Genomic DNA, 26,453 nt, shown 5'->3' on the forward strand with positions numbered 1-26,453 from the left:
TAACGTGATATAATTCAGGTATCTTTTTGCATGGATGTTAAATTACACATTGATTTTTCTTAATGATCACAGTGTAATTAAAAGGGGCTTGCTTTTTCCCCAGCGGAAATTCTTGAATTGGCTGGAAATGCAGCAAGGGACAACAAGAAGGGTCGAGTCACTCCTAGACACATCCTGTTGGCTGTAGCAAATGATGAAGAATTAAATCAGGTAAGAAAAAACTCCACTGTGTGAGGGCCAGGATTTCCTTTAGGGCTTTTTAAATTGTCTTTCCATATAGCTGAATTGTAACTCAAGACCTCTGCTTATTGAGTAGCCCACCAGGAAACAGCTCATTCGCTTGCTAGCACGCTGCCTGTGTAACTAACTACAGCACTCAGCTTAATTATGTATGTCAGGACTCTTAAAATGTGTAAAAATGCAATGGAGATGTAATATGGCATTTGCTCGCATTATTGCAGCCTCTTCTGTTAGTGGGATGTTGTCATAAACTTTACAGAGACATGGAGAAAATCTTGTAGGTGACTTTGACTCCCCGACCCCCCCCCGCCCCTGCCCTTACACAGCTTAGGACTCAGTGGGACCTATCCCGTTCCCATTGAAGTTTGCCACTGTGACCACAGAATTAAGAGCTCTGGAACTCTTGCAAGTCTGTGTCCTTTGCAGATCTCAAGATGCCTTTAACTTGTCCAGAAAACATTTGGGCATTGTTATTCGTGTGGTGGTGTCAGCCTGAGGCGCTGGCTAGGATTAGTGTACCTTTGTGTGAGGTGCTGTAAAAACACATCTGAAAAGTTACTTTTTCCAAACCTGTGCATTGTGACGGGCAGGAAAAGAAAAAACCATCCCCAAACCAACTTCCTTCTGGCTTTGTCTGAAATGTGATAATACTTTCCATTCATCAGCCTTTTGTAAGCTTGGAGCCTCACTGAGTTGTGGTTGGGGAGCAGTAAACACAAATCAGAAGGTGGGAGTACCTGAGGGACTTTGATGTCACCGTTCATGTCCTTCTGAATAGTGAATTAGGCCCAGTTAGATGTATATAAAAAAAAAGGGTTAAAGTGGTTTTAAATACAGAACATGATATATTTCACCTCTGCTTTTAAAGGCTTGAATGAACTGCACACTTTTGAATATTGATCTGCTTTTCTTCAACTACATAAAGATTTTTTTGAAGAAAGACTTCCAGGTATAGAGATTTGTATAAATGTTACTCTCCATTTGAAGTTTCTTTTTCTAAGGGAAAAAAAAACTGTTTTAAAAATGCACTTTCAAGAAAATTCAGCAATTGGGACATATATTGAGTTCTCCACGGCATGGTACTCATTGCAGTCCCATACCGTGGACTTTGGGGTCCCATCTGTCTCACGCAGGTTGCCCTGCAAAGCCCTCGTGGCTGGGGCTGTCCTGTTGTCTAGTAGCTGGGTAACAGTCTTCATTGCATGGCTTCACAGAAGCAGATCTTGTGTGAGCCCAAAAGATACTGATAGTAACAAGCATACGTGCAAGAAGGATACATATTCCCTTTATAGTTAAAATCTAGTACATGGTCAGCTTCATTTCATACATTTCATGTCTCTCTTCAAGGATAATGTGTTGAGAAACTTACAAGAACCAGTTAAAACTCAAGGCGATGTACAAAGTTTGCACTAAATGCCGTTTCTATTGGTAAATGCTGGAATTTGTCATCTACAACTTTTTTTTTTTATTAGCTATTGAAAGGGGTCACCATAGCCAGTGGTGGAGTGTTACCCAATATTCACCCAGAGCTGTTGGCAAAGAAGCGGGGATCAAAAGGAAAACTGGAAGCCATCATCACTCCACCCCCAGCAAAGAAGGCAAAGTCTCCATCACAGAAAAAAACTGTATCAAAGAAAACAGGCGGCAAGAAAGGGGCAAGGAAATCCAAGGTAGAGTGGTCTGGTCTGTTTACTTTAAACTCCAACAAGCTTGCTAGTGGTGGCTGTAGGGAGCATCACATAGGGTAGACTTCCCATTCCGTGTGTTGTTAACAGCAGGGATTTCGGTAGCGGCATGAGCAGATGCTGAAGGAGGAGTGCTGCCCTCTCCCGGGGGGGCTGGGAGTCTGGAAACCCTCAGAAGCGGCACAGGTCTGCAGTTTGGGCAGGCAGGCTGTAAATACTCGGTTCTTTGTATGAAACAGTCACGGGCACAGGCTGGAGGCACCAGGAGACTGAAGAAGAGAGTGTGGGGCTATGCTAGTCATGCCCTACCGGTGGGCCCACGAGGCCTTGTGTAGCAACTGCAGGGGCAGCTTTGCCGTGACTGTGCAGGTGCCTGCGTAGGGCTGGGCAGAGTAAACTTGCTTGGACTTTGTTCAAGTATTGGTGAATGCAAGAAACAGGGAATCTGTTTTTTTCAAAAGTAAGGTCACAGTAAAGCAGCATTTTGCAATTTTAAATATTGAAGCAAAACAACAACCAAAGTCACTTGTGGTGTAATGGTGTCCTCAGCCGCTAGCATGTCCGAGACCTGCTTTCGAGTGTTGTGTGTGTTGTGTTCTTGAATGGCTTTTGGTTTGTTCCAGTTTGGTGTATGATTCCTCTTAGCTGATGTGGTGAAGTCCAAGGAGTGTGAAATACTCCTTCTGAAGTAGGATGCAGTTCTGATAGATCAGGTAGCTGAGTCTCTTGCAGACTGAAACTGTGTGGCAGCTACACGGCATTTCTTTGGCTGAGCTGAAGACCCACGATGTCCTGCTAATGTTATTAGTATGATATAGATGAGACTCTTCCATGTTTCGACTTGGGTTTTTTTAAATTCCTAGTAATTAAACTCATTCAAAATGAAGTGTGGAGGTGAGTGGATGAACAAGAGGACCAAAATATGATTTTTTTTTATTTTTTTTTTTCCTTAGGCTAGGAAACCAAGAATAACATCTTTTTCTAAGCTAAGGAGAAGGTTCCTTCATTCCTCTTTTTAGTTTCAGGCTGTAGGAGTAGGGAATCTTTCTAATGTCTGTGTGTAACCAAGGGTCTCTTTTTTTCTTGCAAAACAATGACTGCCAAGCACTAGGTTAGGAGAGGAAGAAAAGTACACGAATGTCATGTGAAATGGACAGTGCATGTGAAAAGTTGCCTTCCGGGTCAAACAAAGATTCTGTATTCATCCTGTGTGCCTGTGTTAGTGTTTACTTGGTCACTCCTCTGACTGTTTCACTTCTTTGTTTTTCAAACTGCTGAATTTAGTTTTCTCTCTCAGAACACCTACTAGCTGATGTTTCAAGTGCAATGCTTCTAATAAGCATGCACTAATAATTTCCCTAAATCTGGAATTTTTTTCCCCTACTTGATTACAAAAGCAGGAAGTCTGTTGCGGGGTTCTGTTTTTCTTCCACACAATAAACTATATTGTCTGCTTACTATATTGGTATTTGGCTAACAGTAAACTCCTGGGGAATTGAAATAGGACCCATGAAAATCTAATTTTCAAAACATTTGTGTAAAGTAAAGCATGGTTACAGCTTCTAGAAGCACCAATACACTCTTGCATCAAAGTTGTTCTAATTGCTCAGCCACAGATTTAGTTTATGTACTTTGGAAAGGGGCAGCAGAAGAACAGTGGCCTGTTTTTTTCATATTCTAGCCGTGCTTTTTAGCTCCAGCATAGGTATTGCTGAGGCACCACGTGTTTATATGAAATCATAAGTAGTAATTTTATTGAAAATATAAAATTACTTTTGGCACCAGTTGAATTTATAACCACAGCAGTCAATTCACTCACTGTCTTCATGAAACATCCTTTTCAAAGTGTTACTAATTCTCATTTTTATTCAGTAAATCAATTTATTCCCAAAACCTATTACTTTCCTTTTTTCAACTGTATTACTGAAGTAATGGTGGTTGAGGGGAACTCCTTCTCCCCCTACAGTTTTACTAGAGGTAACGGGAGGTGATGATGCTAAATGAGATAGGAAATGGGCTGAACAATTTTTTTCTGCTACTGGGCAGGTAGAAAGTAGATGTGTTCTTCTGACACTGGCTCTAAGGATGGCCAGGTTTCAAAGCAGCATTTCTAAAACTAAGTTTGTGAAACCTGGGAATGCCTCCCTTCACAGACAGATAAAATTTGCACTCTGACAACTCAGGTTTTTTATATATATATATATATGTGTATATATATATATATATATATATAAAAAATAGATATATTACCTTTTTCCACCCAAGCCATTAGAAAACTGTTAAAAGTTTGGGGGGCATTTGTATGTTTTCCTGTGAAATTTAAGACAACTGTGGTCTGGTCTGCATTGTGCGCTGTCGTAGGCAAGAAAAGGCTTATGTAGGTCTGCAGACGTTGAGGTCGTTTTTCTTACCGATTCCTTCAGCTGTAATCAGTCACATCAGTGAGGATAAAGAATAAAATCCAAACACCAGTGTTCGTACTGGCCTTTTATTGCCTGGTAAGCATTTATGGCATGTCATATATCTTAGTGGTGTTAAACTGTTTTTCTCTTGGCCTTGAGTTAACTAATTAACTATATTTTTGGAAGAAGAAGCAGGGAGAAGTGAGCAAATCAGCCAGCGCTGACAGTACAACAGAGGGAACTCCTGCAGATGGTTTCACAGTCCTGTCCACCAAAAGTCTGTTTCTTGGCCAGAAGGTATGCTCCTGCATTTTTATAAATGAATACCTATTTGTCAGTGCTGCTTAGGGAACACCCTCTCCCGCCACCCCCCTTCCCCAAAATGTCTAGGTACAGTGGACATTTCCCCACTGAGCACTTGAGGTGTATGATACTAGTTTTTGAACAACAAAATTCTCTGAAACAACTTTTAGAACATTTTAAAAATACATAAATGAGTCTTCGTATGGCTACATAACTAAATACTCAAACAGAAGGAAAGCCTGTGTGCTTATAATCTCTCGCCTTATTCCTAAACAGCATAATTGTTACAGCTAAGCTTCTGCCAAAAATGAGATTATTCTAAGAATAAAACGTCTTTTTCCAATGGCAGCCCACTTCATTGCTGATGTAAATGATTTACAGGTTTTTATCAAAACCTATTTTAGACATTTGCTCATGATAGTGGTTTTATGTTTTGTTCTGCTTTGTTGTTGACCAGAGTTAATGCTGTGTAATAATGATTGATGCTTTTTATGAAAAGCGAGGAGTCGATGATCATTTTTTCCCTGTGAATATGCTTTGGGACATGGGGTGGTTTAATACAAATACATGTCTGCTTAAAGAGAGGATCCACTGAAAGAGACAATTCATTAAATTAATTTGGTCTTTTATCTTGAGACATGCCTTTAGTTTGTGGTACAAAATTTTGTTAAGTAAAACTGCATCTTTCTTCTGTCATTCAGTAATCAGATCATTGTGTTGTAAGTCATAAAAGATGAGCCATTGTCCATTGTGGAATGTATCTCCTCTGACTCATTTTTATTTCCTATTGAGGTTGTTCTCCATTTATCCTTCCACAGTTTGTTTGCGAAGTTTAGCATGCATGAGAGTAACGTTATTTTTTGCAAGACTCCTGATTTTCCCCATTTAATTTTACAGCTAGAGCTAGATTGCTGGTTTGGTAGGGAGTTTTGTTATTTGACTACTAGTAGCAGGGTGGTTTTGAACATATTTTTAAAAACATTTTGATGACTAATTTGGAACCCAAAATTTATAAACTACATTACTGTTTCTAAAAGCAAGTAACGTCAGGCTTTTGGACCTGATTTTGCACTCCTCCTAGTCACCCTAGGAAACCTGTAATAATACCTAGTGTTGTGTTCCAGCAAGACTGACCCAGCAAATCAGCAGGGCTTTGCTGTTGGGCTCCGTGGAAGAGAGTCATGAACTCCAGGACTGCTTTAAGCTGCGGTGAGCAAAGCCAGTGTCTGTTGTAGAGCTTTCCAGTGAGTACCTTGTACTGGGAAATAGACTTTCTGGCTTTCTCATTCACTTGGACTGCAGCCCCCTGAAACAATTCCCAGTATGACATGTCCATTCGCCATACTGGTTCATTGTCAGTTAGCCCCGCACGTGAGAGAGGCCAGGTGTTAGCCTTTATTCGTAACATCGTACACGTAACTAAAAGAAAAATGCAAATAAAAATGAAAACCCATTTCTCTCCTGTGAGGGAACACTCCAAACGAAATGGATTATTTTCTGAGAGGTGGAGACTGTATAGGTGCTGTTGAGATGTATCTGGCATGGATTAGATTTTTGCTTATGATTCCCTGTGAGAAACTATCTTCAAAGGCAGTAAATGGGTAGTGTAAATGTTGAAGAGAAGTAGGCTATGTCTAACAAATATAAGAATTTTCTATGTCCTGTTAGGTGTGAGTTAAAAATGAAATTCTTGCCTTGTTTGATCGGACAAATACTGTATTAATGTCTTTATTCTGATTTTACCCCCAGAACAGTACATTTAAACCAACCGAAAAATCTTTTAAGACTGAAAACGTGGAAAGCTCAAACTTCGGACTGTAGTGATCAGAGATTTTATTTAGCATAAAAACAATGAAAACAAGTTTGCTGGCTTATTCTTAGAAATATTTTCAGACCATTCCCCATAAATTCTTTTCGAAACATGCATTTTCAAAATTATCAAAATAATTTTGATTTTTCTTGCAATAAAAAAGGCAAAGATAAAACTTTCAATTGTGGAATTGGTGGGAGTTGAGCGCTTCCCCTCTCCTAAACGTGAGGTGTGTTTTGCATGGGCCAAGAGGCTCCTGGGTGTGACGGGGTCTCTGCTGCTACCCGCAGATTTGGCAGGCTGCGATCTCACTGATGGTGGTGGTCGTTAATTATTGAAGTGACACGTGGGAGTCTCGAGTAATTGCTGTTTATTTTGGAAACTCGCAAATTAAATATAACAATTATCTATAAAACCACTAGTGACTTTGAATCAGTTAAATGCTTCTGCTTAGCCATTTCTACATGCAATTGCTGTTTAAAAAGATAACATTGATTTTTAGAATATATATCTAAGTTTAAGTCTGCTTAACAGAAAAACAAATGGTTTTGTTGTCCTAGATTAGTGCCACATGGTGTTCATAAACATAATGAACTAAGAGTTTCCTTCAATAGCGATACTGGACAGTTGGTGGCAGTTTGATTCCTTAGACTTGTGCGTGTGACCTTTTTCCAGTGTGTGTGAGGGCAGATGCTGTTTGCCTGTTTGGAGGAAGACCCTTCTTCTCTTCAGCCTAGCCTCATTCTCCTCAAACAGCGTTTTGAGGGGAAGGAGGAATCTTCTAGTCTCTTGGGTAAGGAGGACAGTGAGCGTAGGTGGTTCAGGTGGAGGCCAGGCAACCAGACTCCTGGCTGCTGGCTTTGGCTGATGCAGAGATACTGTAAATCACCGCGTCTCTCTCTGTTGCCTTCCCCATTTGGGAAATGAAGGTACAGTTGTTTTCTTTGCATGGATGGTAGGAAAGCTTCATGTGTTAAAACATTTGGAGCTTTTCCATTTGAAAAGCAAAAATATTCGTATTCATCACAGCTATTTCATTTTTGTTGAGTTTGTACATACAGATTTTGCATTCTGTGTGTTCTTAATGGACTACAGTGCAAACACAGAAAACTCAAACTAAAAGCCCCCAACAAACAATCCGTATCTTTCAAACCTCCTCTGACATCCCTGCACACCTTTACAGCACGTCTCTTTGGTCTGCAAAACCACTCTCTGCCAGATCAGCGAATAATTTACTAGATGTAGATAAGGAAGAAAATAATCCTGTTCTTAGTATCACGTCATTTGTAAGTGTTTAATGGGGAAAAAAATGTCTTGGCTCCAAGTTTGCAGAAGGTCAAGGGTTTTATTTGCAAGAATGGCTCTTCAGCCTTCTGATAGCCCCAGATTTAATTACTGAAAACATAAATGAGAATGTTGCAAACCTGGGTATTGTTCCATTTATTAGAAAGTACTGTTATTGCATTAGATCTTTAGGAAACTGCTGACAGCTAGAAATTCTTAGAGGTCAGGAAATGGCACAGAACCCTTCAGTTATACCTGTAGAAGTGTATTAGTGCTACGCTAATTAAGTATTACAATCTAGTTAATATGTAAATGATCGCACATCCTACGAGTGACATCCCAACGGAAAGGTGGTGTTCTGTACATTAACTAGTTTGTTTTTCCTGAGACAATTATGGAGCAGAGGCAGAGTTCTAAGACCTCAAGCCTGAGCGTTAGGGTATGGACTTTGACAGAGACCTCAGCTTGTTGTCTGCAGTGGGCGTCTGCAGTTTTCTATATGAAATTCATACCAGAAAAAGTTCCAAGATTTTAAAGGTAATTTTGTCTGAAATAAGAAATGCAAGGCTTGGCTCAGAAAATACTCGTGGATGTGCTAAGTACCATCTGCATTTTATCTAACTAACATTTAATTTAAATGTCACCTAAAGTTATGTCCATTCTTTGTCGCACATGTATGTGCAAGATGTGCCTATCTATCTTTTTAAAGTGACGCTTTAGGGGATCACTTCTTCTGACCAATACGTGCTTCATGCTGTTGGGTAGTAAAAGTGAGCAATTACTCATTGGAGGATTTAATTCTACGGGAAAACTTCTGATTTATTATTATTATTATCTTTGGCAATCAGCAGCTAACAGTGCATTGAACAGGAAATGCAAAATTTAACAAAATAACACTTAGCTACCAACACATGGTATCAGTGGTGGGCAGCTTTTTAAGCATTTTGTTGTTGCTGTTAAGTTGAAACTTTAATTACCAGCTGCTTGCTGTGTAAATCCCATATATGAGTAGGAGCAGAGATAGATTAAAGGTATGAAACCTAAATGGTCTGCAGCCAGTCCATCTGGGGCAAAAACTTGTAGCACACAGAATTAGGAATCAAAGAGAGTCACCTATAAAATGAACAAAATATGCTTAGGAACATACTAAAATCTCCACAAAACAGTCTTTTGGTGTGTGCATGTGTTTGTTGTTTTTTTTTTTAATTTCCAAATTCATAATGTTTCTTTAACATTTTGGTTTGATTTGATTTTACTTTTTTTTTTAAACAGCAGTTGCTTGTAGTCAAACTCAAGACTCAAACTCAAGTATGAATAGCTTGCCACATGTGAAGTGTTTAAAAGAATTCTAAGCTATTTGGAAAGCAAGCTTTCTTAGATTTTATTACAAATTTCCGAACAGACCCGTACTTAAAACAGGGCTGAATTACCCTCATTTTTAGCCAAAATCACCCTATTTTGAGAGAATGTAGTTTACTCAAGCAACATACGCAAATCATATGAAATGGCAGGCATTTAAAAAGAGAGAGAAGGTCAATTCAGATAATCACATGAATGAAATGGAAATATTTTTTTTCATAAAACTTCAATATATGGATGTTGGCCTCCTTGAATGACCCATTCACTTGTATCGATTTCGTGAATTGGCTTGTATTCCCTGTTAATGAACGACCGTACACAAGGAGGAGATTTGAAGAGTTAAGTTTACAGAACATGGATTACAAACCAAGAGACAAAATTCAGTTCTTGAGGAGATAAATTGCCATGCCTGAATGTATATGTTGTGCTGCATAGGTTGAACCCAGCGGGCTTTGGATTAGAAGGGAAGCTGGGCTTAGCTGCAGCAGGCTTCAGGACTTGCATAAATGAGACCTTTCTCTTTCGTAGTTGCTGTCCATATTGCCTAATCAGCTCCTGAAACGATCATTTTAAATGCATGTTATAGATAGAAGCATAATTTACAACGTACATAATGTATTTCCCCATATGGAAAACTTGTTGCCCTTTAAAGTGTTGTAAGTTTTGGCGGTAGAAAACTTGGTGCGTGTGAAATCAGACTTCTCAGCGCTGGCTACAAAGCTGTGTCAGTGGTTCCAAGCTTCTTCCCATACCTGTCAGCATCCTGCAGTTCTGACTTTCGCCGAGTTTGGCATTCACATCAGATTGCCTCAGATCACGGGGTTGTTTCTGTGATATTGTGACGAGACGCCCGAGCTGGCAGTAGTGAGCAAACTGTGCTGTCTCTTGACACCCCTTAAGCACTTCCGAAAAAACATCCTCACGAGTATGGCATGGCGGGATCAGTTGGTCACCATTGCTGGTCTGATTTTTTCATTGGCTTCTTAGTTTATATATGAGTTTGTAAGTCTTGAAGCTAGAAGTTGAAATCTGCACTTCCTCATATTTCATTAGTTCTTCTATTCTTTTAAGAGCAGGTAGTGAGGAGGTGATGTTCATCTCGAGATATCTCTGCTGACTTCCTCACCCTGTGGTATGACTGTGAGGGAGCCTTCTGATTTTGTAACGATGCAGGCAGCAGTTGAGAAGCTTTAAATAAAATACCTGGGTGTTAATGAGCGGAGTGAATGGGCATTAGTGGGTGGGGTTAAAATCTCTATTTTCATACATGACAGAAGGAAGTAAAGCAAGTAAAGTAAAACCTAGAAGCGCTAAGCACATAATCATGCCTGCTCAGAGAACGACACCAGCCGTTCCCAAAGGCAGCAGAACTGAGCAAACAAAAACTGAAGCCGCCTGCAAGGCAGAATGTGGTGACCACTAATAAGGAAAGGAAAAGAACCGGGTCTCCTTGTTCGGATGGAGGAGTCACTGGAGACAAGTGTGTGCTTTCTCAAAGATAGGCTCATGTTTGGTGGCTTAAAGAAGGAGGAACAGCATCTTTTATCCAGTTTCAGTGCTGAACGGTCACGGCACATTCCTGTAATCGGTGCTTAAGAAATGATTAAGGCGTCTTTCATCTATATTTTGAGGAGAAACAAATACCCTCTTATAATGCCAAAATAAGAATCCCAAATAGTGGTCAGCATAAAGCCAAAACAGAGCTTGTTAGTAGGTACATTAATGTCCTCCCAGCGTGAACAATGTTTGAGTCTTGTGTTTGAATTTTTTTTGGATAATAACCCTCCCTTATGACCTGCCTTTTATTTTGCATATTTGTTTGCAGTGATGCTATCTCCATCTGTGTTGCAAAGCTCACTTTTCTGCAGCTTCTCTGTGATTTCCCAGCTGTCCTGTTATTTCCCACCTCATGCTTTTCTTTTCAGCTGAACCTTATTCACAGTGAAATCAGTAATTTAGCCGGCTTCGAGGTGGAGGCCATTATCAATCCTACCAATGCTGACATTGACCTTAAAGATGACCTAGGTAAATGGGGCATGGGTTGACACAACTAACGGTCACATGGAAATTATGGAACCCAGAATTTACTCTCTAGGGCTTCATACATTTAATAAGAGCAGAAATTCAAATCTTGCAGGTTCTGTTTTGTTGAAGAACTACGTTCAAAAGACTTTTTCACCAAATCTGAGTACTTGCAGCTATTGCTAGTCTTCAAGTTGATTTCAGTTGAAACAAATAATTTAAATTCTTTTCCATAATGATCATATGTGACTGTTAGCTATTTTGGGGGGTTTCTTATTTGGATACTCTGAGGACTAAAATACTCTTTTGTCAGGTTGTTTTCAAAATAAGCAGTTTCTCCATTCTAGCTGTGATCTCAGGTTTTTTTCCTGATACTCAGAGTAGGCATAAAATTTTTAAAGAGGAGTGATTAAATAATTAACTATCCCCAAATCTTTCCTCCCTTGATTTCATGTTTAATTCAATCAAATAATTTGTTTCCATGATGCTTCAATTACTCCCTGTCACTTTATCGTTCAGCTGAAAACAAATACTGATATACCAACAGTGAACTTGTAGATACTACCCTAGGTGGTGTGTCGCTTTTAAAGCTTCTGTCTGGTTCCAGATGGAAAAAAAAAAAAAAATTAAAAATCTGTCTTAAACAGAAGTCTCTTCTTCAGCAAAAGTGAAAGAAAAATGAACTTTCATGCATTATGTACTGCATTCCCTTCTTATTTGATTACCCCTGCTGCTGTCTTTTTTTTCAACTTCCTTAATGGAATACAACTCATAATTCTTGTGCTACTGCATTTCCTATGGGAATGGACACAAGTAATTTAAGAAGAAAAATACTTAAGGAGGCTGATTTTTTTTTTTAAATCAGCCTTTCTCAGAAATATATATATTTTTACAAGTGTCTCAAGCATTCCGACACAGAATTAGAAGATATGCCTTACCCTTGAAATACAAGCACGATCATTTACATTTTTTTAAAGCAAATTCAGTATAACCCTGTCTGCAAATACATGGTTTCCTCCCTGTGAAGGAGACTGTCATTTTTAGAAACAAAATGATGAATCGCTATGGATATGAAGATTAGTGCCTGTCAGCTTATTGATGCTGACAAAATGGAGAAACTAGTTATTTTGTTTGGCTTGATGATCCTGAATTTCTTTTTTTAAACAGATTCCATATTTTAGTATCATGCTCTGTGGGGAACTGGTTGTTCTAGGCTTCTGCAAAGTGAAAGGGGGTATTAGCTGATTTTAAAAGTTTGGAAATGATCTCATGTGATTGCTCTGACTTGTCATTTTAATATTTATTTGATCATGTCATACTCAATATTCCTCCTCCTGTTCCCTACACCCCTTTCTCTACACACACCTGCACACACAACTCAGCATACTCCTTTGGCGCAAGGTTTGGAGATGTAAAGGTAGGAAAATATGGACGTTGGTACATGTGTAAATGTAGAGCCTGTGCTGGGTCTCTGTCCAACGTGGTTGATATACATCTGTTTACCTGTTGTAGTTGCAAGTTGTACAGGCTGACATTGCCACGATCGACAGTGATGCTGTCGTTCACCCGACAAACTCTGACTTCTACACCGGTGGTGAAGTAGGTAATGGAAAGTTCAGTGCTGCGGAGTTTGTATGTGTGTGCATGGTCGATCAGCAGCCACAAGCTTGTTGTAGCTATGCAGATTTGCATTCATTTCTCACTTCCAGCAGTCCTGACCGATAACAAAAAGAAATGAATAATTGCAAACTCAGTAGGGATTTTTGATTTTTATCACCAAATCGGACTTTCAGAATTAACCGTAGAAACCACCACCAAAATTTGGAGCGCAGGAACAGTACTTTCAATGCAGACACGTGACCGAGGAAAAGGAATTACTGCCCTGTTTGCCTGACGTGTCCAATGCCTGTCTTGAATGTGGTTTGAGTCTTGATCGTTAGATTTCTAACCCGTTTTTGTACACCCTCTCCACGCCAAGTTTCAGATGTTCACATCTGACATGCTGGATCTAGCCTATCTGTATGTTCTGCACCCTCAAGAGGGGTTAGTTAATCCGTGTTTTACCTGGTGGACCGGTGACCTTCGTAGCCCTGCTCCACGGTCCTCACACCCACCAGCACACGGCTAGTGACGCTGCAGACGTTGTCCAGGCGATCAGTTACCTCGGCTAGACCGACGAGAGGAGGCACGATAGAAAACATGACAGACGTCCTAATTCAGTATCTTAAGTGTCCCCTGAGGAACTCTCTGTCTTAGTAACACCCCTCTCTGCGTACAGAGTTTTGAAGGATTTTGTGGAAGGGTAGCAGTACTTCACCTGAACTGCCTCGGTGGTTTGGGAAGGCAAATCAGAGATTGGGCTGAACATAGAAGCTGCTGGTCAGGGTGGTGACCCACCAAAAAGTGCCACCCGATCCCAGCCTGTGTTCTACATCTCTCCTAACCTCATCATCGCTACGTGAGTGGTCTCCCTCCACGCCTGAGGCCCTGCTTCAGTGCTGGCTTGGAGGGACACGCGTCCTGCTGCAGAGCTGGCCCCTCCTGCGCCACCCGCTGCTCCTGAAGGGGCTGCTCTCTGAGAACCCCCAAGCAAATGTAGCTCGGTGTAGCCTGTTGGGCAGGAACAGCTGGGACTTGGCTGGCCAAACGTTATGCAGAGACATTAAAACAAAAGTGTCCTGATCCCCTGTGTCTGAAGAATATGCTTCTAAAGTCTGTCAGACCCATTTAGGTAACGGGCTTGTCTCCTACCCTTTGACAAAGAAATGCTTTGCTGCCCTACAAAGAAAATTGTCTCTCGAAGCTGCACTGCTCATTCCTTAGTGTAGGTTCCTGTTGCCTCTGACTGCTGTAAGAAAGAATAGAAGTGCACAAATGCTTAGCTTCCAATGATTAACTTTTACCCATCTAAATTTTTTTTTTTTTAATTTTTGTTGGTTTTTTCCCTAACAATTTAAATGTACTGGGGGCTTATCCTGAGAATTTTAGAGCCTAAATTTCTGCTAACGCTGTTTTCAACACTGATACCAATGCCTGCTTGGAAAGCATGAGATAATGGTCTTATTCTCATGGGAGTGACACATATTTATGCCTGTGAGCAAATAAGCTACTAACCTTGAAGCTGTGAAGCAAGACTTCCATCAAGAAACTTGCTAATGTAGCGGAAAATGGTTAAATACAGTATGTCCTTTCCTGATGAAGCTAATTTACAACATTGTTCTGAAATATAAACCCTCACTATTAATCAGAAGGAGGACATAATTGAGGAGTAAATGCAGAAAACCTCACTGGTTCATACCAAACACTGCTTTTGCTCTTCTTTGTACCAGATCTGCAGGAAGAGAGCTCAGTGAAATAAACTGACAGGGCTGTTCATTGCTTTTAATTATAAATTAATTCCCAGTAGAAGGGAAAAAGCTGATCCTTCTGGATTGCATTAAACCAAACTAGGCTGAATTCCATTAAATGTACAACAGCTTTGCAATGGCAAAGAAGTGACCTACTTAATAGATCTTTTCTGTTCCTAGGTTCTGCACAAGGCTTAATTACGTTTCCCCTTGAAACAAGAGAAATTAAAGATTATGAATGTCATGGGGTTTAGGAATGATCCGAGTTCATGGACTCAAGGGGAATATAGCTGGAATGTATGCAAATATAAATAGGAATGATATGGAAATACATGCAACCAGAGTATAACGAGCATGGAAGACTGTTTCTTTCCCTCCCCATCCCTTCTCTGTCAGAGCGATGTTGGAAGACCCTGGTGTCAGCCACACCAAAGGGCGCTGCCTGGCGTGGCCCAGCATGGATCTCCCTTCCTAGCACACCCCCCTAAGACACCTTGCTGCTGCAAATAAAGCCATTTACTGTCTTATCAGAGAGATTTGTAAAATGGTGCTTTCCATTCCGTTGCACGGGGGTAGGTAACTTGGAGTTTCAAAAAATTCTTAGTGAGGAGTTTGTCTGAATAAACTTAAACCAAAGTATTTATGTAAAAAAGCTTAAATGAGCACAAAGAGCAAATTACACTGACCTGCGCAGTCTGACCTTGCAATCCAGCTTTTGGCAAATGCCCATTGTGAATCAGTTATGAAAAAAAAGCAAAAAACAAGGCATACATTTTTTAATTATCCTCAGCTTTTGTACCCGAAAAGCAATAAGTTGCCGATAGCAAAATAGAGGCAGGGTCACCCGAGTCAGTTTTGGAATCAACAAATAAATGCGTTGTTGTTTTCAACTTTTAATCTTTGTTTTGGAAGAGATTTAGCAATGGTGTCAAAGCAAAAGCGTCTTGCAGTCCTCTTGGTTCTTGGAGCTCTAACCCTGTTTAGTAAACTGAATCTTGGAGGAGGGGCTTTGCTTCCTTGAGGGTATAGTATGTGCACTTCCATCAGAAAATGCATTTTTTTCTTTCTTCATCAGTTAAAGTAAGGGGTTTCACCAACTGAATGTCTAGATCTTTAGAGATCCTAGTGCTGAATTTCTGGAAATGAGTTTTCAAAGTAATATCTCAAATCAGAGCCTTTATGATGTCACTGCTGTTTTGCTTATCTACCTTTATAATTAATATGCACAGTGCAAAATTATGTGGGATGCTTATGTAGTTAGGAAAATGCTTTCTTGGGCTGTTTTTTTTTCTTTAATATTAATATTTAAAACTAGAGCTGCAAAATAAGATCTAAACCATTTAGTGATGGACTGCCTTTGTAAACAGCATACCTTTTGGTTGCCCTGAAACACTGCACAGCTCTTCTCCTCCCAGAATGACTTTGTCCAGCTCCTTAGCTGTAGTTAGAGAAGTTCATTGGAGGAATATGTTCCTTAGAGATTCTCCTTATTTCTGAGGCTCTTCCTCTTGGTTAAAGGTGGCTCAACAAGCTGGGCAGTTACCAAGTAAAGCAGCCCGCTGCACTCACGAGACTGTTTCATTCCTGGTGCCACCTGTTGGGGTCAGGGACCAAGATCAGGTGAGTTTCAAATTCTTATTGTGGCAAATGGCTCTTTAAAACAATTTGTAAGAGAGAGGGGAAATGAACCTGAGGGGAAGGAGTTATGAACCTTCAACCTCTCTTGAGCTAGCACCTTCTTCTGGACCATTTCACACTAACAGATGCTCCTGATAAGGAAGGAGGTAGGGATGTCATGGCAAATGGTTTGACGTTAAAACCGGAGTCTGAGAATGTTAGCGAGGGATGCCGACGTGAGGTTTTTGGGTTGTTAGGGTTGTCTTTTTTGGTTTTTTCTTTCTGTTGTTGTTGTTGTTGTTTTTAATGACTAGCTAATTCCGAAGTCCCAAAAGGTTTAGATCTTACTTTGCAGTCCCCAAAAAATGTTTGGGCAGAAAACTCTAGAGCGATGTCATAAAAAAAAAAAAAAAAAAAAAAAAAAAAGATGAGTCACATGTCTGCTGTGGAAGCCTGGGATCTGAGGAGTAAAATACCAATTCTCTGTTCAGGGAGCACTTTGGAAAAGAAAGGCGGCAAGGAGTTTGTGGAAGCTGTCATTGAGCTTCGCAAAAAGAACGGGCCGTTGGACATAGCTGGAGGTGAGGTTCTGCGCTTCGGGGACCTGCAGACACAACCCGGCGGGCGTCTGCGGTCGGCCACCGAGCTTCTGGGGTTCGTGCTGTCTGCAGACACCTCCTGCGGGTGACGGGACATGTGTGTTCTCCAAAGTTAAGACACACGTCGCCTCTTCAGTCGCCTTTACCAAAGCCCCTGGGAAATGGGGTAGTGGTGTAATGTTCCAGGTGACAGCAGGGTAGTCACAGGTACGTGCGTGCACGACGAATCCGGATTACGGAGGGCACAGGTCAGCAAGGCAGTTAATGAGGTGCTTTTTTATTTTTCAGAACAGTTGAGTCCAACTCTGGTTAACATCTGCTTTGCTGAAATGCCGCTGACTTTCACTGGACTTGAGCACGTGCTTAAGCATCTGCTTGGGTGCTTTGTTTAATCAGTGCCAAAATCATCACTACAAAAGCTTATGACTTTTTGATGCCTAGTTATCAAAATTTATGTAATATCTGAGAAAAATCTACTATATGAGTAATAAAGTTTAGTAATGGCGATACATAATTTTACACCATCTGTGAAACTGCTGATACATGTTGTTCATATAGAAGGCCGATTCTGCCATCTGTGTTTATGCTATAAAAATAAATACAGTGTGCACAGTTTTGTAAACGAATTCTAACTAAAGCCGAAGGAGAGATGTAAGACTTCAGCCCTGACAGGAAAAATTACAACTGTTTACTTCTGGTGCTTAATATGTGGGGTTTTTTCCTTGCTTTTTAAAATTTTTTAATAAGTTTTTCTTGGAATTCTTGTTCTGCAAAAATATGTAGACTCAGGTACTCACTTTTTTTTTCCTTAGGTCTGTACAGTATTCCTTATCAGACCAAACTGCTCACAAATAGGGTGCAAGATGGAGGGAAGAGATTTTTTTTTTTTCTCAGCCATCAGCACGTCCATCAGATCTGAGGGCGGCTTGGCAGTCTTACCTGGTGGGGAGTTCGACCCTACACTGGAGAAACTGGCTGTTAGGGACTTGTTAGAGAAGAACGGATGCACATCAGTTTCTCAGTCATACAGATTTCCAGTTTTCAGATTTCTTGATTATACGGGTATCCCTTTAATCTACCAATAACCAGGGTCCTTACCTGGAATATAATTGTGACTAGCACAAACGTGTCCGTGGTGTTCTCTCTCTGTTTCTACAGCAGAAGCATAACTAATTTCCCCTTTCAGAGCATTTGCATTTGAAGTAAGGGGACAACTGCTCTTGGTAATTAACAGTTGTCCTCAACAGAATCTTAATGAGTTAATTAATGACTACCCTAGAAAACACTCCCTGAGAAATACTAAAGTTGGTGATGTGTATCATACAGTATTTTATTCTTTCAAGATGAAGATATTAGCCACATTTCACGTCTGACTAGAGATATGTCAGCTGCTTTTAATAGATTTTCCTTGGATTTATGATGTATTCTGAATCTGCCAACATTTTAGTTGCCCATTATGACAAATTAGCATTGCCTAACGCTGAGGCTATGCAACACGTTGAGAATCTGGAAACCCATAGGAACATAAACGGTTGTGCTTCCATTGTCCTTCAGACCCTGCTTGCTGATTCACCTCCGGTCAGAGTGCCATATGGCAAAGGCTTTTTTCTCTTTTCTGCGGCAGCTCCAGGATAGTATCCATATGCGATGATTGCTCTCCAGGAGTTATTTCTACTATACTTAAATGACAAAATGCCTCATAAACATTCCAGAATGGAGTAGAGGATCTACTCTGCACCTTTACAAACCTGTTTTGTTGGTTTTTTTTTTAATTATTGGTATTTTTATTATTATTTTTGAAGACATAAGCTGCCATTTTATACCTACACTTCTGTGGCCACACAATTATAACCCAAAGCGTGCGTGGTAGGGGGCTGGCTCTTTGTGAAGGTCCACTGTATGATCCTGTGAGACTTCAACTAGGTGTTTTTCTTCTCTCTTTTTTTCCCTTTTTTTTCTTTTTTTAACAAACCCAAGTTACAAGTTTTTAATTGCAACCACAGACCTGTGAGCTCAGAAACGGCAGCGATCCTCTTAACCCTGTTTTCTGGCAGGCGGAGCACAGTCTGTTGTTGTTCTGCAATGGGAAGTGGTGAGCCCAGAACGTGTCCTCCTGCTGCGAGGTGGCCTCTCGCCTGCAGAATCCCCGGCTGGCAGGAGTTTGTAGGCAGGCTCTGCTCCATCCTCTCAGTCCCCCCACGTCTGTGGTAGTATCATGCTGATAATATACAGTCAGCATGGTAAAAATTCTTCTCCATTTCTTTGAACACACGAGGCCTTGCCTGTTAGTATATAAACAGTGTAAATCTATAAATGCATTCTCTCCAACCATCTGTCAAGAATGGGATGAAAGAGGAATCGTTTCAGTGGTCTTGGATGACACATACAGAAAAAAGCTTGGACAAGACCAGGCCCAAAGTCTTGAAATTGCACAAAATGTTGCTTTTACATTTACTCAGAAACAAAACCAGACATAAAGCAGAAATCACCTTCCTTACCAGTTCGCAGAGCACTGAAGCTCCAGTCCCGGCGGGGCTGCAGTGGGATCAGAAGCTCCCTAAACAAGCTGCGTATTTGGTGGGACCAGCTGAAGGTCACACAGGTCGTAACTCTGTGCGACTGTCCCGTGTCCTGGTATTTGCTGTAGCTCTGCAGAAACTGCTCCAGAGCAAGGTCATCCCTTGGAGGGCTTTACGTTCTAACAGATTACTGCCGCCGCCTTTACACATTACACAGGTTTGCACAATCTCCAATATAAATGTCTTTCCTTTGATGTCAGCCATGAATTCTTGCTCTCTCTAAAATAAGCTCGATTATAGCTATGATTTATAAATTACCACAGCAAAGTGCAGCTGGAAATGGAAAATACAGAGTCTCTGTAATCATGTTGTTATATTTTAAGGCTGTGTGATTTGTAATCTAAAACATTCACGGGGGCTAAAGGAATGCCTGTCAGTTGTTTGCTATTTTAATCACATATGCATTCTTTTAATCCTTAGGAGAGGAAAGCAATTATGTTTCACTTTCGTTTCTTACTAGCTGTTGTCAGTGCTGGCCATGGATTGCCTGCGAAATTTGTGATCCACTGTAATAGCCCGGGCTGGGGCTCGGACAAATGCGAGGAGCTGCTGGAAAAGACGGTGAAGAACTGCTTGGCTCTGGCTGATGAAAAGAAGCTGAAATCAATTGCGTTTCCTTCGATTGGCAGTGGCAGGTAAGGCTGTTACACAAACCTCATGCCAAATAGGTCACGTTTCTAAGTGCTATCTCGTATGTTCCAGTCCCTTCTCCTCTACAAAACCCATTGTTACAACGCTGACTTCATTCTTCTTCATTTAAATCAGTTCCCTAAACGAAATGTTCTTCTAGGTTTGTTCAAGCTGTGAGTGGAGCCTGTTCTGAATGCTGGTTCAGCTTTGGCAGGTCTCGTAGTGATCCCCGCAGAACCTTAAACCATGCAAATGGGTTAAGAGCTTTGAAAAGAGTTCAAACCAAACTTTTAAAGAGGATATTCAAAGACTTTTTTCAGACTATCAATTTGTTCGTATAAATTTGGAATGTGGAGGAGCACATGAAGAAAAGGGGTCTATTTTACCTAGTTTTAGCGCGCAATTAAACTTACTGCAATATATGTCTTAGGATGGCCAGAAGACATGGCTTAGTTTAAGCAGCAAATCTGAAGTGCCTTGATTCTCAGGATTTGCTGAGTCACTTCAAGCTTTCAGCCAAACCCTAAGTTGAATTCCATGCTTGGGACACTTTCAGGGGGAAAAAAAAAAAGGCCTGAAAAGCCTTTACCAAGGTCTTTGAAAGCCAAAGTCTAAAGTTAAGGTCCTCTGGCTCTGTACAGGATGCTCAGTGCCTTAGAAAGTTGGATCATGTTCTTAAGAGCCTGAATATGGACTGCACCTCTAATCTGAGCTCTTGAATTTGGGGTAGGGAGGGAGATTTGGAACACTTGGCCCGTCATGATGGTTCAGTGTGAAGACCAAGGGCCAAATCTACAGCGGCGTGCGTAACCCTGAACGACCGCCCCTTTTGAACGTGCCATGAAAGAGGTTTGCTGATGTACAGCGAGAACGTTCTTCCGGTTGTGCCGTGTTGCAGCACTAGGTTAATTCCTGCAGATCCTGTGGGTCAGGGCGGGAAGTGCTATTGCAGCTTTGGGGTGAATGACAGGGAAGGAGTAGAAGTTTCAGTAGGATAGTGAATTTAAGCAACTTGCATCAGACAAAACTCCAAATAAGGTTAGTTTGCATAGGTGTCGTTTTAAGGAGGTGACATGAGCAAACTTTGTGGAACAGTGGAGAAATAGAGCAGAGGGTTCTTAGTAACCTTTGGAATTAGCTGTCAGGTTGACAGACTATCAGTATAAAGAGAAGCTCTGGATTGCTCTTTGGGAGAAACCATGTTCCTCCATGCCCTGTAGAGTCACTGGAATTGGTTATGTAGGTGCCTACAGCGAGACTGTGTGAAGTACCTTCCACAGAGCCCCTTCTTTTCTGGCTAGCTCCCAGTGAAGAGCCATTCCCAGCCCTTGTTACCAAGAACTTGATTGGTGTTGGAAGATGATGAAACCCTGAATAATCATGAGATTCACATTCTGTTATGAAATCTGGTTACTGACAGGCACGATCTGCAGCCGAGTTCCCAACATGGCATGTGCACGTCATTCTCTCTCAAGGCAGTTGAACTGGTTCTTTTGAAAGATGGAGAGGGTTCAACAGGCCTTGAGAAATATATGAGGTTGTGTATTTTCCCTTTTTTCTCTGAATTAGAGATATTCAAGCATAAATTAATTTTGGAGAGAAGATAATATATCCTGACAATACTCCTTACTTGTTTTTATGAAGTCAGAAGCATTAAAAAAAAAAATAAAAGTAAAGCTTTTAAAGACAGCAAATGCCAAAGACACCACATGTACGCAGCTGTTCTAGTACAGACATCTGTCAAGCAGACATCACCCAATAAACCCACATAAACAGTTTCATTCTCTTTTATAGTTGAGGAATGGGATTACATGAGGGCAGTTCAAATAAATCACAGGGGGAAATAAAATAGCATACTTGTAGCGTTCAGTGGGCCAGATGCTTCGCTACAGCCAACTTGTGGAAAGCATAAGCTGGGTGCCCTACAGAGGTAGCCTGGAGTTCAGTCTGGTAGGGCCAGCAGGAGATCAGGGACAAGAGAGTCAGGGGTTTAACACAAAATCATCCTCGGTGTAAAGGTTTCATTCTGAGGCTCTGACGTTGATCTGAATTGACGCGAGCTTGGCTGAAGTCTCCAACTGCCTTTGCCCAAGAATTCAACTCGGACCAGCAGATCGATGCAAGAGGCTTCTGTTTCTTGCAGCCCACACGTGGCCGTTGATCGGGTCAGCATCCTACTGCTGTTTTTTTCTGCTCTGTTTCCCTTCTTTTGTGACAGTCCTTTTTACTTCAGTTGGCTTCCCCTTGTGCATGTCCCCCTTTGGCCAGGCTGCTCTTCCTTCTTCTGCCCTGTTGGGGTCACCCTGCTGGGACCCAGTGGAAGCTGTAGGACTCCAGAGTCCCCTGTCAGCAATTCAGAAACGGTGGATGCCCTGATATTGCTGCTGGCCTGCACGACAGCTCCTGCTCAGGAGCAAAATTCCTTCAAGATCTGTTCAATATATGCCAGGATGCAGCATTCATAAGTAACCAGCAAGTGATCCGACGTGGAGTCATGCTGGGTCCGTGTCTTTGTCTCTGTGTCAGCAAACAGTAGGAAGTAGCTCCCATGTCAAAACTCTGCTCTCAGTTGATTAACTTGTCACACGCTCTCCCTGACCAGCTCATTTGGCTTTGGAAGAGTACAAGGTTTTCTCACAATGCTTTTTTCCTTTTTTTTTTTTCCCTCCTCTTCTTCAGTAAAAGAAAAAATTGGGCATTTTCAGTAAAGAAAGAAACAGCATGAGCTATTTCATGTCATCGTTTTTGAAATATCACAAGCATTATCTTCAGGCAGCATGTGTAATATCACATTACAGGCAGCCCTACCACAGAATTGCTCTCGGAGTGTATTTTATGGTAAGGTAATGCGCAGTAAGCGGGCCGTGACACAGGCAGTTGCCTTCCTCATTTTGTGTCTTGCTGCCTGTAATGAGTGGGAGAGTACAACAGCATTTTATTATCAGAGTTTGGTGCTTCAGTGAGCAAATGTTAAGTGATGTTGCACCTGCCAGAGGTGAATTTAGCCCAGCTTCTTTGAATCGCTGAGGACACTGAGAAACTTGGCCATCTGTGTAATCTGTGACTTAGTAGCAGTATTAATGCTCCACACTTTATAGCAGGGAGTACTGACCGTCGTACGCGTGGCAGGGAACCCAGGGATGTTCAATGCGCTCTTTCAAGTTCTGTTTGGGTCCCACTCATAACGGAGTGACTGTGTCCCATCACCTTCAGACTCATTACTGCAGCTCGGGGAGTGCTCAGACTTTGGCTACAGCGAAACCACAGTCTGAGTGAGTAGTGGTGCTTCAAGAGGAATGCAGCAGCAAAGCTTAGGCCGCGTTCAGAGTCCTTACCAGGTGTAGCTTTCAGGAGCTTGCTGTGACCTATAAAACTCACTGTTCAGGTCCTGGCTTTGTTCAGACTGTTCTACTTGTGCTTGACCTGTTTTAAGATTAGGTGAAACTTTCAGACAAAGGCTGCTAGATAAAAACATGAAAAAGCTTCTGAGAAGGGTTCCCAGATGAGGCACTGAGCTTTGAAATTCAGTCATGCGCAGTTTTGCCACCTGAGAAAGCAGGAAGGTTTGTTCTGTTTGTCTGTGCTGCTGTGGAGAAGGAGGAGGCAGGAGCCTCTTCTCTAGGCAGTGCTAGAGGAGTAGAAGGGCCTCTGGTTTTCCAGCCTCGCTAGCTGATACCAAGAGGTGTCTTTCAAGATGCTTTCCTTAGGACTGTACTTCATAGAATCGTTTAGGTTGGAAAAGACCTTTAAGATCATCGAGTCCAACTGTTAGCCCAGCACTGCCAAGCCCCCCGCTAAACCATGTCCCTGAGCATCATCTGCACGTCTTTGAAATACCTCCGGGGACAGTGACGCCCCCACGTCCCCGGCAGCCTGTTCCAGCGCTTGACAACCCCTTCGGTGAAGGAATTTTTCCTCATGTCCAATGTAAACCTCCCCTGGCACAATATGACTCCCTTCCCTGTTGTCCCATCGCTTGTTACCTGGGAGAAGAGACCGACCCCACGTCACAGCGGCCTCCTTCCAGGCAGCTGTAGAGCGCGCTAAGGGCTCCCCTCAGCCTCCTCTTCTCCAGGCTGAACCACGGCAGGTCCCTCAGCCGCTCCTCATGAGATTTAGTCTCTAGACCCTATTGAATCAGCCTGCCATTAAAAAGGACGTAAGGAGGGTTGGAAGCGTTGCTGAGCTTGGCTTAGAAAAGCCGGCAGGTCCCTTAAGGCTGTCCTCAGCCCTGGCACAGCTACTTTGGCTTCCCGAGCCCGGTCGAGCTGGCTGACCCCATCTGGACAAGGCTCGCTGTGCCGCAGGAGGGCAGCCGTGCTCGCCTTCCCTTGGCCTGCTCCGCTGCTTCTACCACGTGTGTAACGGCAGGGTGCGGCCAGTGGTGTTTCTCACCACCAGACTTGTAGGACTCGTGCTCTCTTCATCTGCAGCGAGGCTGTACGAGTAACTTTTGAAAATCTGGGCTATATTATTCACCGTTAATAGCGGTAAAACCATTTTGCACCTTGTGTCTTTTCACGCTTCATTTTCTCTATCGCGTTCTCTGTCCCTTTTTATTTTTCTGTGAAGGCTGGTTTGCTTTCAGCACAGGTTTGACCCTGCCACTCTAACATATGTGCTGCTTTCCTGAGCGCCTCAGGCCGTTGGTTTACCTGTCTGTTCAACGGGAATAATTGACCCATCAGATACTCTAAGACTCAACCCGTTAATGTGTGTGGACTCTGTATTCATATTTCAGGAATGCTTTTCTTCTGTTGGAACACTTTAAGCCTTGCCTAAACAAACAAGTTTCTAGCCTTCAATTCAGACTGTAAACACTGGCTTTGTAGCTTTATTTACCGGGCTGGGGTAGAGGAAAGATGCCGCGTTCCCTGCGAGGTTGTACCATCACAGGCTTGTTCAGCAACTCTTGATTTTTCTTTCTTTTTTTTTTTGTCTCTCCTAGGAACGGCTTCCCAAAGCAAACGGCTGCTCAGCTGATCCTGAAAGCCATCTCCAGCTATTTTGTGTCAACAATGTCCTCTTCGATCAAGACGGTGTACTTTGTGCTCTTTGACAGTGAGAGTATAGGGATATACGTGCAGGAAATGGCCAAGCTAGATGCCAACTAAGCCTAGAAAGCTCCAGTACCAGCCCCCTCTTCTACCCCTCACCCTCCCTCAATCCTTAACTCATTGTGAAGCAGAGCATCCCTTATTTTAAATTTTGCTCATCTAGGGGAATAAAGGTGGGGGTTTTGTTTGGGTTTTTTTTGTTTGTTTGTTTGGGGTTTTGTTTCTTTGTTTTGTTTTTACTTTCTAAAATGTTTTACGTTGGCACTGATAGTTGGCATTACTGCTGTTAATGCACTGTATACCAGGCATCGTCTGAACTTAGTGTAATCTAGGAGATTTTATAGTTTTATTTTAATGAAGTATGGATTGAAGCAGAAAGCTGTTAGGAGTACGTAGTCTTTTACTTGTGAAAGAAACGAGCCGACCCTATTTTGTAACTGTGTCGTGGTGCTTTATCAATACATCAAGTGGCGTTCCTTTCATTTTTTAAAAAGAAGAGATGCTATAAACCTAATTTGTGTTTGTTTATTGTCTTAATGATAAATCTGGAAGAAAAAAGAAATACAGAAACCCTGTTGTCCTTAATTATATTTACAATTTTGAAATTGTGTGAATTGATTTAGTAAAATGTTTGAACTGGTGCTGCCGTACTTGAATTGATTCTTCCCTTAAGACTTTGTTTTCTAAATTCTGAAAAGTTGGCTCTGAACCGGCGGCCTGGAAACGTGGTTGGAGAGGCCAGGCCTCGTACCTGCGCTGGCTGGCTGGGCGTGTGCCCAGGGCACTCGCCGGCAGGTCTCTTGCCAGAGCACGTTCAGACTTTCCAGTTGCTGCTTCAGCTCCTCCCCTTCCAAATCTGACTTAAGTGGCTGGTTAGTTGGGGAGCTTGAAGCCTTTTAGATCGAGCAAGGCCTTGGGGTTTTTTGAACTACTTCCAGTCATTTAATATTGGCCTGTTTGAAGCTATTGTGTATTTTTTCCAAGTATTTATGGGCTGGGTTTGTATTGGTTGCCATGTCATATGCACAGCTGAAATCCATACCAGCATAAACCTTTGCAGCAGCCACTTGTTTTTCTACTCAGAAAGAAGAGGTTACGCTTCCAAAAGCGATGGTGTACGAATGCTCGCTCTGCAGAGGACGCCCTGCCTTCGAAGTCTTTAGCTGACTTCCAAGCCAGCAGGCGTACGCTTTCCATCTCTGGAGAGCTTTGCTGATGAAAGAGGGCTTCACACCCACTCTGGATTGGTCCAGAGCAGCAAGTGGACCAGGTCTGACTGATTTTTTTGGTAAGCTCAGGACTCAGTACGTATCTCCTGAATACCAAATATTAAAAATGTGTAGCTTAACCTCCTGCAAGAGTTTGGGTTTTGTGTGTGGAAGTCTAGATACTTGTCAGTGTTCAAGTAGACTGCTGTGGAGGGCCAGCAGCAGCAACAATGGAAGACAAAATTTAAAACAACAGTGTTGTTCTAAACACAGACCCAAAGTTAAAGAGTAAATCAATTTTGTGCCTCCAA

The 26,453-nt window shown here is 41.9% G+C and overlaps 1 protein-coding gene across 6 annotated transcripts in view; it reads left to right on the plus strand.

Moving 5' to 3' along the window:
* MACROH2A1 (macroH2A.1 histone) overlaps positions 1–25,006 on the plus strand; it is a 38,583-nt gene extending 13,577 nt beyond the window's left edge. Inside the window, exons 2-8 of one of the 6 annotated variants that reach the window (XM_086471062.1) lie at positions 104–210; positions 1,713–1,910; positions 4,514–4,624; positions 11,009–11,108; positions 16,561–16,650; positions 19,708–19,882; positions 24,826–25,006. In XM_086471062.1, coding sequence (XP_086327188.1) covers positions 104–210; positions 1,713–1,910; positions 4,514–4,624; positions 11,009–11,108; positions 16,561–16,650; positions 19,708–19,882; positions 24,826–24,991 — 947 coding nt within the window. In that variant the 3' untranslated portion in view covers positions 24,992–25,006. Of the gene's footprint in view, positions 1–103; positions 211–1,712; positions 1,911–4,513; positions 4,625–11,008; positions 11,109–12,617; positions 12,709–16,560; positions 16,651–19,707; positions 19,883–24,825 lie in introns of those variants that run through there. The other 5 variants (XM_086471064.1, XM_086471063.1, XM_086471065.1 and 2 more) reach the window with 5 other exon arrangements.
* Positions 25,007–26,453: the final 1,447 nt, after the last annotated feature.

The sequence above is a fragment of the Leptosomus discolor genome, chromosome 10 (assembly GCF_034619465.1).
Source record: "Leptosomus discolor isolate bLepDis1 chromosome 10, bLepDis1.hap2, whole genome shotgun sequence".
NCBI lineage: Eukaryota > Metazoa > Chordata > Aves > Leptosomiformes > Leptosomidae > Leptosomus > Leptosomus discolor.